Source organism: Erpetoichthys calabaricus, chromosome 7 (genome assembly GCF_900747795.2).
Source record: "Erpetoichthys calabaricus chromosome 7, fErpCal1.3, whole genome shotgun sequence".
Taxonomy (NCBI): domain Eukaryota; kingdom Metazoa; phylum Chordata; class Cladistia; order Polypteriformes; family Polypteridae; genus Erpetoichthys; species Erpetoichthys calabaricus.
The window spans coordinates 127,379,562-127,392,505 of record NC_041400.2 but is presented as its reverse complement, the minus strand read 5'-3'; the positions used below and the strand labels follow the sequence as shown (position 1 = coordinate 127,392,505).

The following is a 12,944-nucleotide window of genomic DNA, read 5'->3' as shown; positions in this document are numbered from 1 at the left end:
TGATGAAGCTTGGCAGGAGTGTATGCACGACATCATATACATAGAAGAATTTTGAGTCAGTACTCCACCAAGCGTCCTCATGGGTAGTTTTGTTGTGCACAGATACTGTACTGTTCAAGTTTCATAGCGCTTCTCAAAGTTTTCTTTCCAATGAATAAAAATAGTCAAATCAGTTTATGCCGAAAAAAAAGTTACATCTAACCTCTCATTTTCGTTCTGTATTCATACCTGTATTTCTATAAAAAAAAAAAAAAAAAAAAAGTTACATGTTATAATCTCATTTTTAAATAAAATATTTTTTCCATCTTAAGAAGCGCTGTTTTTTTATACAGATATTGTCAAACTTTAGTCACAAAGTTGCATGATAGACAGGAGGGTGAGTCCAGGTTTCCAAGGAAAATACAGGTACTTTATTACTGTTTAGAGAAAGCAGGTACAGTCTTAAGACTTCATTCAAAATAGGAGCTGCTACTTTAGTACTCAAGCATACGAGATAGGAGCCACAACATGGGGGCAATTGTCCTGCTTTATCTCTCATCTTCAGATTAGAAGAACAGTGGCGGCTCGGAATCACTGCCATGGCAGACCAGGAGAGTGTGAGGTTGTCTGATCTTGCAGAGGACAACCAATGGCTTTGCCTTTGGCTTGTTGTTTACCAGACATAGCAGAGCAGCCACAAGCTGTCCTTGCATTGCTGCCATTACAGACAGTACATCGCCAGGGACCCCTTTCATAATAGTACACGTATTTTCCCCATATTCATTGTAACGTAATTTCTGTTATAACAAAAATATTTATGGTCCCATGAATTTCATTACAACGGGATTCCAGCTGTAGATCTTTTTATGGAGTACACTGTGTACAATGTGTAAATGCCATTATTCCAAATTAAGCTCATTAACAGTTTTGTGATTTAAAGGACCTTAGAAACTTAAAGGCTGTTTATGATTATTTTAATCATTTATAAAGTATGCTTTATGTGTAATGTACATGCAGTGAGGTTGAGGTATTGAAGTAACAAAGTAATAGTTCATTGTACTTTAGAGATATCTAACATGATTTAAGAGCATAATGATGACACAGTGGGTGGTGCTGTCCCTAATTGATACAATGTCCTAGGTTTGAATCCCATACCCACTTGCTGTCTGTGTGGAGTGTGATTCTCCTCTGGTTAGTTGTTCTGGTTTTCCCCCAAAGTCATGCTGTGTCGGTTAGTTGGAGATTTCAGATTGACCCTGGGTGAATGTGATTGTGGACATGAATAATAATAATAATAATACATTTTATTTATATAGCGCCTTTCCCATGCTCAAGGCACTTACAGAATATAATAAAGAACGGCAGAATATACAGTATATAGCATTGTACAAACCAGATAAATAAATAAAGAAGATTAAGACAGTAAATTCTGAAAAAAAACAGACAACATAATTGATGGTCTAGCACACACATACAGGTTACATTGGCATCTTGACAGAGAAGTAAACTGAGAGAAAGGTAATAAAGTCAAGTAGAGCTAAAAGCCTTCCTGAACAGGAGCAGGATGGGTGTGATGTGCTCGCTGCTGCTGGTTCGAGTAAGGACTCTTGCAGCTGAGTTTTGAATAAGCTGGAGCTGTGATATAAGATTAGAAGGGGCACCTGCCAGTAGGGAATTACAATAATCGATGCGGGATGTGATAAAAGCATGGACAAGTTTCTCAGCATTAGAGAAGGAGAGGAAGGAGCGAACACGGGATATGTTACGGAGGTGAAAGTAAGAAAGTTTCTTAATGTGATTTATGTGGGCGGAATAAGTGAGGGAGGAATCAAAAATGACACCAAGATTTTTTACAGTAGATGCAGGTCTGATGAGATCACTGCCAAGATGGACTGGGAAGGAGCTCATTTTATTAAGTTGCATTTTAGTCCCAATTTGCAGGAGTTCAGTTTTATTGCAATTTAATTTTAAAGAGTTCTGCTCCATCCAGGTTTTAATTTCACTAAGGCAGGTTGTGAGCTGAGAAAGCTCTGATGAAGTTCCACTTTTAACATTGAAGTAGAGCTGGGTATCATCTGCATAAAAATGATAACCCAATCCATAACTACGGATAATATGGCCAAGGGGAAGCATATAAATACAGAAAAGCAGAGGACCAAGGACAGAGCCCTGAGGGACTCCTTGTGTGACTGGCACGGAGTTGGATCTGCTGTTGCCAAGACTAACAAACTCTTGCCTATCAGTCAGATAGGACTTGAACCACTGGAGGGCAGTGCCACAGATACCCAGCATGTTCTCCATTCTGGACAGTAGGATGTCATGTCTGACTGTGTCAAATGCTGCACTGAGGTCTAACAGAATTAATATGCTAGTTTGTGCAGAGTCTGCTGCCATAAGCAAATCATTGGTTACCCATAGCAGAGCAGTTTCACAGCTGTGCCGCGCCCTGAAACCAGACTGAAAGGGTTCCATCAAATTATTAGAAGTTAGGTAATTGGTGAGTTGGGAAGCTACAACACGCTCAAGAACTTTTGACAGGAAAGGTAAGTGGGAAATAGGCCGGAAATTGTTAAGATTGTCAGCATCAAGGCCAGACTTTTTTAACATTGGGGTTACAGAAGCAATTTTAAAAGTGAGCAGCACGGAGCCAGTGTCAAGGGATGAGTTTATTATTGTTGTAACAGTCGGGATTATGGCATGAAGGCAGGATTTAAGTAGTGTGGTGGGGATGGGGTCCAGTACACAAGTAGTCGGCCTCATCTTACAAAGCAGGTTATTAACAAACGCAGAAGTGACTGGTGAGAACTTAGAGAAGGAGCTGGATGGAGTGGGAAAACAGGGAGAGATATAAACAGATGATATATTTATGTTAGTTGAATTATTTAGATCTTTAATTTTGTTACAGAAAAAGTGGAGGAATTCCTCACAGACTTCAGTAGAAGAGGTAGTTGGACCAGATGCGAGTTCAAGTAGTTTATTAACTACAGAGAACAAAACCCTTGGGTTATCATGGCCACTTTCTATTATTCTGCCATAATGGGTGTTCTTGGCAGAAGTTAGTGCTTCTCTGTAAGCTCTTTGGTGGTCAGAGAAAGCCTGGCTGTGCACGGTGAGGCCAGTCTTACGTGACATTCTCTCAAGGCGTCGGCCAGCTGCTTTCATAGATCGCAATTCTGAGTTATACCAAGGAGCTGAGCGCTTAAAGGAAACCTCCTTATGTTTTAAAGGAGCTGTTTTATCTAATGCTGAGTGAAGGGCTGTGTTATAGTGGTCAACAAAACTATCTAGTGTTGGTGGAATAGGTGCAGACAGTAAAAGATCAGAAATGGATCCAGAAAGGATAGAGGGACAGATATTTTTAAGGTTTCTGTAAGAAATTTGTCGTTTACAGGTAAGAGGTGGGATAGGTAATGACACAGTGAAAAATACTGCTTTATGGTCAGAGAGTCCCAAATCAGTGCTGTAAATGTTGGCAACAGATAGTCCAGAAGTGCAGATCAGGTCCAATATATGACCGCCAGAATGGGTTGGAAAATCAACATGTTGTGTCAAGTCAAAACAGTCCAGTAAGGACAGGAATTCATTTCTCAGTTTAGATGTGGGGGTGTCAATATGGATGTTGAAATCACCAAGAAGCATAATTCTCTGAGAGTAAGAGCTTAGGTGGGTCAAAAGTTCAATCAGATCGGATAAGAAGGATGCATTGTATTTTGGGGGACGATAGAGAACAATGAGTGAGACAGATTCCGTTATTAGTTTAAGAGCCAGGCACTCAAAAGACAATGGGCAGTCAATTGGGATTCTTTTAATGTTTAAGTCTTCTCTGATAATTACTGCCAGCCCCCGCCGCCTTGTCTTGAGCTGCGAGGCTCTGAGTGGAAAGTGAAACCAATTGGAGTCGCCTCTGTGAGAGACGCAAATTCGTTTGGTTTTTGCCAAGTCTCCGTTAAACACAGAATATCAAGTTTGGTGTCAGTGATGAGTTCTGACAGCACCAATGCTTTGCCATTAAGAGACCTCGAGTTAAACAGTGCAACATTACATAATGAGTCTTCTTTCTGCACAGAGCCGCAATCAGGGTTTATTTCCACATAATGCAAATTTGGCACACCGACAATTCTATTTCCAGGGTCATGAGAAGGACGGCGTATTCCTGAGCAAATGCTGCCGGTGGTCTTTTCATTCGCAGCCCGGTGGTGGCAGCGACCTGACCCGCGATGTATATATTTCGGGCGCTGCAAAATACCGGCGTCCTTTAGGATGTTGCAGTCAGACCATTTGCTCTGGACAAACTGTTTAATAAGAAGGAGTTTGTCATGAGAGTATTTTAGCATGATACTGGGCAATACTTATCTGAATAGCAGTGGAGAAGCAGCACAGCACAGCGGAACCGGTAGGACAGGCGGGTGTGGTAGAGTAGGTGAGCGGCGATAGCAAAGCAGCAGAAAGCATAGCAGGAGGAGGTAGCAGGAGTTGGAGGTTCCAATACACAGCCACAAACAGTAACGCTTGGTAATTTCAGGCGTGATCGCCCCGGAGCCAAAAGCCAGATTAGTATGAACATCAGATCAGTTCCCAGTCGTAGAGTACTGTAAGATGAAACGGGAGCAGATCAGCAAAGCGAATTTAATATAATCACGGAGACAGATCATCCCGAGGTCCTAGATTGCCAGGCACAAAGAAATGCTTGTAGGTTCTCGTCCCGTGATCCACAGACTCAGCTGTTCCCAGTCAAAGTAGAGTCCATAAAATCTGTAAATATAAGCCAAATCCATACAATTCGAGTCAGCTGTATCCATGAACTATACGTACAATAAAAGAAATAAAACAAACGTAAGAAAGTGTAGAATTAGGCGAATTTTGCGAAAAGTGTTGTTTACAGGGAGGAGCGGCAACAACATGCGTGCGGCAACAACATGCGTGCGCCAGCGTCCCCTCACCTGCAGATGAACCCTGTAATGGACTGGTATATGGCCCAGTGCTGCCAGGATAGTTCTGAACCCCTGCAGCCCTAAATTAGATTAAGCGAGTTGCATGTTGTTATGTTATGTAGCTTGCCTTTCAGTCATTAATTAGATATTTGTGCAATTCAACTTTAGTAAGTAGCTAACAAAGTGTTTCGGTGTCATCAGATGCTTAAAAATAGTTTAACATTACCTTATAATGAAGTTATTTACTTCTGTCACATTGCCAGTCTAAATTTCACATTGCTCCTCACTCAGAGTGTAGCCACTTATACACAGTGGACACTGGCATATTTCGGAGTTGTTTGTTTTACATTGCATTAAACCCACAAGTCAATCAAAAGCTATAATGGTATTTTTACATACCCATGGGTGTCTTATTTCAAATAAATCATAAGTTTCTATTTTGTCAGCTCTCTTTCATTAGTAAAATATTTGATTTGCACATGTGTATGTCGAGGCGAAAAGCACTTCACAGTTGAGCAAATCTGATTTTATGAAAGATCCCACCTGTGTCAAATAACATACAGTGGAAGGCTCATTACCATTGGATAATTGAGATTCAGAGCATACCAGAGATGTATAGTTGTTGTGATTGGTTGTTCATATTACATGTAACAGCTGTGCGTAAAAGGTAGGAAATAAGCTGTGTGTGTGACAGTTCATCTTTATGCACCATCATGCATGGGGATTATTTGGTTTGATGCACAATAAGACTTGAAGTTTGTGTTAGGGAAATGTCTCCTTCAAAAAAAGAGAAAACATACAGTTGAGGAAGTCCTAGAAAAGTTACAGAATACTAGTAATATGGAATGTGAAGACTTTGAGTCATATTCTGATCACAGTTTTGACTTTACCTGTATTGAGAATGTTGAGAATGTGTTTGCTGAAGGGCTTGCAATGCTTGATTTGTAAGTACTGATTATAGTATAATTGTGAAGAGTTGTAGCATGTAGTTTTACGGTTCAAGCATCATAAGTTCAGTTTAGGTTGATTGGACACTCTGTACTGGCCCCTGTATAAATGGTTTATGTGTATGTGTGTGTGACTATCTAAGGAACCATGTCCAAGGCTGTTTCTTTCCATGCACCCAGGGCTACCAAGAAAGGCAGTACAGTAATCCCTTGCTACTTCGCGGTTCACTTTTCGCGGATTTTTAAATACAAGTGATTGCCCGCCTATCGCGGAAGTTATGTTCCAGACCCATCAGCAACAGGAGAAAATCCGCGATATAGAAAGACCATATAAATAAACATTTTTATAGTTTAAGCCTTAAAATACCCATCCCACATGCTTTAAACACATGTAAACTTATAAAACACACTTTGTTAACACATATGATATGTGGATGTCGGGCTAAGGATATGAGTAACATCTCACTATTATAAAACATTTTAACTTCACGCAAGACAAGACAGTGAGACAGGAAAATTGGTGATGTACAGGCTTTTAAATTATTGACACGCAGAGTGACAAGCAGCACAAAGCCAGCACAAAGTCCACTTCTCGTTAGCGTTCATTCAGCTCCCCACCCCCTTGACAATGCGAAGTGGCAGGAGCGTACTGCGCTTCCGGGGAGGGGGGGTTTGAGCGAAGGTGCGTTCAGCTCTCACACACCCACACACACACACTCCTCGGGAAGAGCGACAAGCAGGCATTTTGGCAGAAGCAGCACAAAGTCCATTTCTGCTCAGCGTGAGTTCAGCTGCCCCCCTTCACAAAGCGAGTGCAGACATATTGACGTCTGATCGCTGCGTGCAGTGTGCAGTGTTGGTCTGAGGTGTTTAAGAATGTAGAAAGTGTTTAAGAGCATAGGAAGTGTTTATAAGAGCATGGGAAAGGTTAACAAGAGAGTGAGAAAGGTTTATAAGAGTGTGGGAAGGGTTTATAAAGCCTTAAAATATGTATAAATAATAAAATAAATATAGGTCGCTACTTCTCGGATTTTCACCTATCGCGGGGGGCTCTGGAACGGTGAGGGATTACTGTAGTATTAAATTCAATGTGAAACTCAGAGTTCATATATATATATATATATATATATATATATATATATATATATATATATATATATATATATATATATATATATATATATATGTATATATCCATCCATCCATTTTCCAACCCGCTGAATCCGAACACAGGGTCACGGGGGTCTGCTGGAGCCAATCCCAGCCAACACAGGGCACAAGGCAGGAACCAATCCCGGGCAGGGTGCCAACCCACCGCAGATATATATATATATATATATATATATATATATATATATATATATATATATGTTGACATTATATATATTAAAATATTTTTTAAAAATAGAGAAATGACAGGCATTATCCAAAAGTAAAAAAAATATCTCTAAGAAAGAAGCAAAGCTTTGTTTTATTTATGCCAGTGTAAACTGTTTACCTATTTTACAGATCTGGCTTTTAAGTTGTTTACTTACTCTGCCATAATTTTACCTGTCAGTTTATTTGAACAAAATTCAATATCAGTCTTTTCTGCCTCCTGTTTTTTTTTAAATTTTTATAAATACTGTATATTGCAGATCCATGTCTCTTTTAAGTTGTCACTATATGAATTTTGAACATAAGCACCCTTACTTCACAGGACTACAGAATTTTAGATCAGTTAAATTATTGATTGAATACTGTATATAGTGTCTCTTAAACGTGTCTTTTATAACTGATTAGTCTGAAGGATAAGGTATTATAAAATTTGATGACTCTAGACAATAAAGCAGGCCTCTTATAACATGCTGGTAGAATGAGCTAAATGTGCTTAATGACGGCCCATTATGGAGTATATAGGCAGCTTTGTTCATAGTGGCCTCTGATTTTACCCTTGTCCTGTTTTCTACGAGATAAAGTATATAAAATATTTATTTTCAATTATTAATAAATCATATTTACTTTTAGGTGAAATATATAAAAGAAGTCTGTATGCAAGTGTTCAGCACGTTTCCAGAATTTATACAACAGAGTGACCATTCAGCCTTTGAAATTATTTCTGATCCTAAGTACAGTGGGAAAATGAAGGTAAGCTTTTTATAAGGAAGAAAATAATAAACTTAATTATTTGCAGAATAAGTGTAACTATGGACCCTCTTGTACAGTTGTTGCACTTAAATACCATTGTTAGCATTTCTTAGAATTAGGCTGAATTGATGGTCATAGCATGTGTAAAATTACTTCTCTTTGTCAAATCTGTTCTTTTATTTTATCAGCAAAATTTCAAGCCAAATAGTCAGTTAGCTTCTCAAAATATGAAAGTATATAGTACTTTTTTGCTAACTTTACATATCATAATAATTTATTAAAAGACCTTTTGTAGTAAATAATTCCTCCACCTGAAGCTAAGCATGTTCGTGCCCGGAAAAAACTTGGATGGTAGAGCAACCCAAAGAAAAGCTTAGGTTGCTATTAGAAGACGATTTAGGGAGGCTAACAGGGGGCACTTACCCTGTGGTCTGAATGTGGATCCCAATGCCCCAGTGTGATGATAGTGAAACTGTGTCATATAAAATGATGCCATCCTTCAGATGAGACGTAAAACCGAGGTCCTGACTCTCTGTGGTCATAAAAGATCAATGGGCATCCTTTGTAAAGTGTAGGGCATATCACAGTGTCCAAGTTAAATTCTGACCCCCTAATTATCTCCTGTTTATAAAGTATTGTACTTTATAATTTCCCCCACCTTCTCTTCTACATATATAACCTCAGGTAATTACATAGAGTAAAAGACAAAGCAGGAGTTAAGTTACAACTTTAAATAATGAATTATTGATAATATGCATAAAATAATATCAATAAGCAAAGTACATGTAAATATGGGCCAGCATACAACCTGATAAATGCTGATATGTAGTTTCAAGTGGCACACAGATTTATAGTTACTTTAAATGTCTCTAGTTAAGTTTCATTTCTAGTTTTCTTCAGTACAGGCCGCATGCCTGTCTCAATATGGCCGCAGAGTAGTGCTCCTCTTGGCAATGGTGTGACAGAGAGATGCTTCTTCACGGCGATGGTATAAGAGAGAAGAAGGAGTAAAGTGATCAAATTTATACATTCTTTGTCCAAATCCTTACACTAATAGGGCATCGTGGTACAGAATGGCCTCTGATTCAAACCAATCCCAAACAGACAACTTTCACCAGTAGAATTCTGGTGTGACACATCTCCCAATTGCTTTACTTATGGCTTTGTGGTTGGCCATAGGCTTTCAGTCCAACATAGTCATCCCCCTACTACATCTTTTTACACCCTCAAGTAGTGGACACCATTTAGTTAGCTGAAGCTTGCCATCTTCCTGTGGGGGATGTCTCATTGAATGTCCTGCACATATACCCCCTTGCCAAATTGCCCTAAAGACTGGGGTGGGGTTCTTTAAACATCAAAGCATTGCTGTTCTCATGAACAAAACACTAATATTAGATTTGCTTTGTCTGACTTACAAATAAAGACATACAAAATATTTATTAACTTATATACAAACTTTCACACCACAATAGGATCCATTTGAATAAACTTTGGAAAGAGTAAGTGCACATGTTGACAAATTCATCTAACAGCATCGTTTAAATTAAATAAATTAGCAAAACATACTGTTCCGATGACAGTGCAACTTCTTACTATCATTTTTTGCGATGCTGACAGTGTGCAAGAACCTGATTATCACAAGATGCCATTGATTGAACCTCTGATTCTGTTTATTTTTATAAGTTAGCTATTTTTATATTTAAATCTAGAAATCATACATATTATGAAAAGCCAGTAGCTATTATTTTTTAGACTTTTTAAAATCTTCCAATTAAAAGCCAACAAAATAATCTATTTTGAGAGTTTTTTGATAAATATATATTGCATTTGCTTGATTTAAGAAATGACACGGTGAGCAATTTACATTATTCAGTTATCAGGCACAAATGATGTTACCAGTGAGTCTTAAGGTAAGATGTGTAATATGAATGTCTCTGTCACTTAACCCTTTTTGCTGGGGCTAAAAAATTAATAAGTAGACACCTTTGCAGCCAAAAATTCTTAATCCTTAACCTTTTGCTGGAGCTGAATAATAACTACAGAGGATACTTTCTGTAATTAGATTTTGCATAAGCAGTTTTACATAAAGTTTCAGTGACAACCTATTAAAAAATCCTCCCAAACTTTTTCTTAATTCATAACTTCAGAATTTAAAAGAGGTGTCAGTACAGATTAAATATTTGTGCTGGTGCCCATCTGACTTTACCTTCCAAAGACACTTAATCTTTACCTACTTTATTGAGTACATTTATATTTCTTTCACAGAAACCAAGAATTCAAAAATAAAAAGTTTTACTTCATTATTTATATCTAATTGAGGTTAATGTTTCTTTATGGTTGCATGCACAAGAGAAGCCCTACAGTACAGGGATTCCAGTGACCAGAAGGTGTCATCAGCAGGCACTGAAGTAAGGACGGGGTGAAAATGAAGGACAGAGGAAGTAGTGGATGTGGCAGAATCACACCTTTGGAAAAAAACGCTGGTGGGCACCATAGTAGAGCAGGCGTTGGATACTTCCCAAAGACGCAGGTTGGCAAGGCCCAGGGCAAGGAGAGATTCCATCTTATCCAGAAAGAAATTCAAGCAGACATTGGAGAAAAAATGGGTGAGCGGGACAGTGGGGCACGGAGCGTGGACAAGGTGAAAGAGTTTACTGCAGCACAGGATTACTGGTCTAACATCATGCTGGTAGATTTCCATAGTGTCTGGTTCCTTGTACAAGCTGTCTATCATGCCCTATCCAGCCCAACAAACCTACACGTCTAGGGCAAAAGTGAGACTCTGTGCTCTGGAAGAGGATCCTTAGAACACCGCCTCAGCAGTTGTACAAAGGCCCATGGGGAAGGCCGCTACTGCTAATGCCACAACCAGGTCTTCAAGGCGGTTGCCAAAAGTATAGCCATTGCTATCCAGTCCGGCAAGTACCATCACACCATAAAGAAGATCTCCTTTGTGAAAGCTGTAGAGAAACCCTGCCTATAACCAAAAACAAGGATGGGCCTCCTTTCTACAGCCCCCCAATTGGTAGATGCATGTTGACCTGGATAAACGGCTAAAGTTTCTGCAACATATTGTCATGACATCATTACGGCCGGACATGACCTTCATCTCTGAGGTGACAAAACACCTGATCATGCTGGAACTCGCAGTAACCTGGGAAGAGTGTATGGAAGAAGCAAACAAGAAGAAATGTGCAAAGTACCAGGAACTGGTGGAGAAGTGCTTGGACAGAGGCTGTAACGCGCTCTGTGAGCCCATAGAGGTTAGCTGTAGAGGATTTGCAGGATGTTCACTCTGCTAAGTCTTATATTAACTGGGCATTACAGGAGAGGCAAGGAGAGAGAGTCATTAAATCCATGAGTGAAACTGGATAGAAAGCCACCAGGTGGCTTTGGATTAAGAGGGCTGATCTGTGGGTGGCTGCTACTGGGACGCAAGTTCGGGCTTGATCAACTCCAGCTTGGTCACCTCATGTTGAAACACCCGAAACACCCCATGACCCCAGGAACATCACTGAAGATGCGTCCCAGAGCATCTAGAACATCCTATATTTAACATATACTGTGAATAATCTTTTTTTTCCTTAAGGAAAGTGTATCTTCATTTATAACTGAACTGAGTCAAAGTCCATTGCAGAATCTAAAGTGACCAAACTTTCAATAATATACAAAAACTGTTTATCCTTTCAAGATTTTGTTAAGCAATAGTAATTTTGACATTATTAATATATTATACACTCTAAAAGGTCAACAAAGTCTAAATATGTACACAGTCTTTTTTAGTTTAAAAATTAGCATACATTTTATTGATTATTCAAATAGGAAGATGCTTTATGTGCATTTACGTTTTCTTATTAAGTAAATACTTGGCATTGGTATATGAGAATGATAGGTTAAACTCTATATTGCATGGAAATACAGGAAGGTTCTGTATTTCTCATCATCCTTTCAGTATTTTAAGAACTCCTGCAGTGTTGGGATTAGGGGATTTCCCAACTCTTTATTACTTTGTTGGTTTTGATCAAATGGTAGAGTGTAAGCTAGAATCACAAGGAATTTGGACGCACAGCTACACACAGAAAGAGTTGTACAGTTGTGAGTGGATGTCTTGAGAGAAAAGAAAAACTGTTACTAGTCAGTTACAGGAAGAAATAGCAAGGAATGAGAAATTAAATAGGTTTGCCACATACTCTGATGGCTAAAGCATGGCCCATTAATTGTGCTTCATGCATATATAGTATTATACCTGTATGTGTAATATCTTCTACTTGTTATGTAATGTATTATATTATGTATTTATTGCAGTGTATTCCCCACAAAATTGTTAAAATACTTTAGAATTTCCAAATGTTGCCAGATTACAAATAAAACGAACATCTTATTCATATTTAGAAAAGAAATCCTTTTAGGACAAAATTAATGGTTTTTTTTCAATTCAGTTTATTTTTATTTATCACACTTCCACTTGTGAGGCAAGTCCATTGTAAAAAAAAATAAAATATAATATGATTAAAGAAGTACAACAGAAACCCAGAAACTAATGTTGAAATAATATATAAGCAGAGAAAGATCATGCAACATATATAAAACTAGGGGGCTTTGACCCTTGCTCACTTTGCTTGCCAATCCCTGGGCTTGCACTAAGCGCTAGCCCCTTTGCGTTTCTGCTTGTGTATGGGGATGCGGATGTACAATTTAAACACATTTTTATTTTCATGGGAATTGTTACATATGCATCAACACAACATATAACTGCCTGTGATTGAATTTCGTTTTTTTCTCTATACATCCTTCTTTCTACATTAATTCCTGCGTTGTAAGACCGGACATTGATAATGGTTGTAGATATTCTTCGGGATATTGTAAGTTGTTGTTTCATCTTCCGCACTATCACCACCAACTGTTTCAGCATATTCTACTGATACGCATTTAACCAATTTGCTGTGTAACCGTTCAAAAT

At 38.6% G+C, this 12,944-nt stretch overlaps 1 protein-coding gene across 3 annotated transcripts in view; it reads left to right on the top strand.

Moving 5' to 3' along the window:
* ercc6l2 (excision repair cross-complementation group 6-like 2) overlaps positions 1-12,944 on the top strand; it is a 99,011-nt gene that overhangs the window by 26,343 nt on the left and 59,724 nt on the right. For all 3 annotated transcript variants that reach the window (XM_028805339.2, XM_051929657.1, XM_051929655.1), the window contains exon 10: positions 7,865-7,984. In XM_028805339.2, coding sequence (XP_028661172.2) covers positions 7,865-7,984 — 120 coding nt within the window. The remainder of the gene's footprint in view (positions 1-7,864; positions 7,985-12,944) is intronic.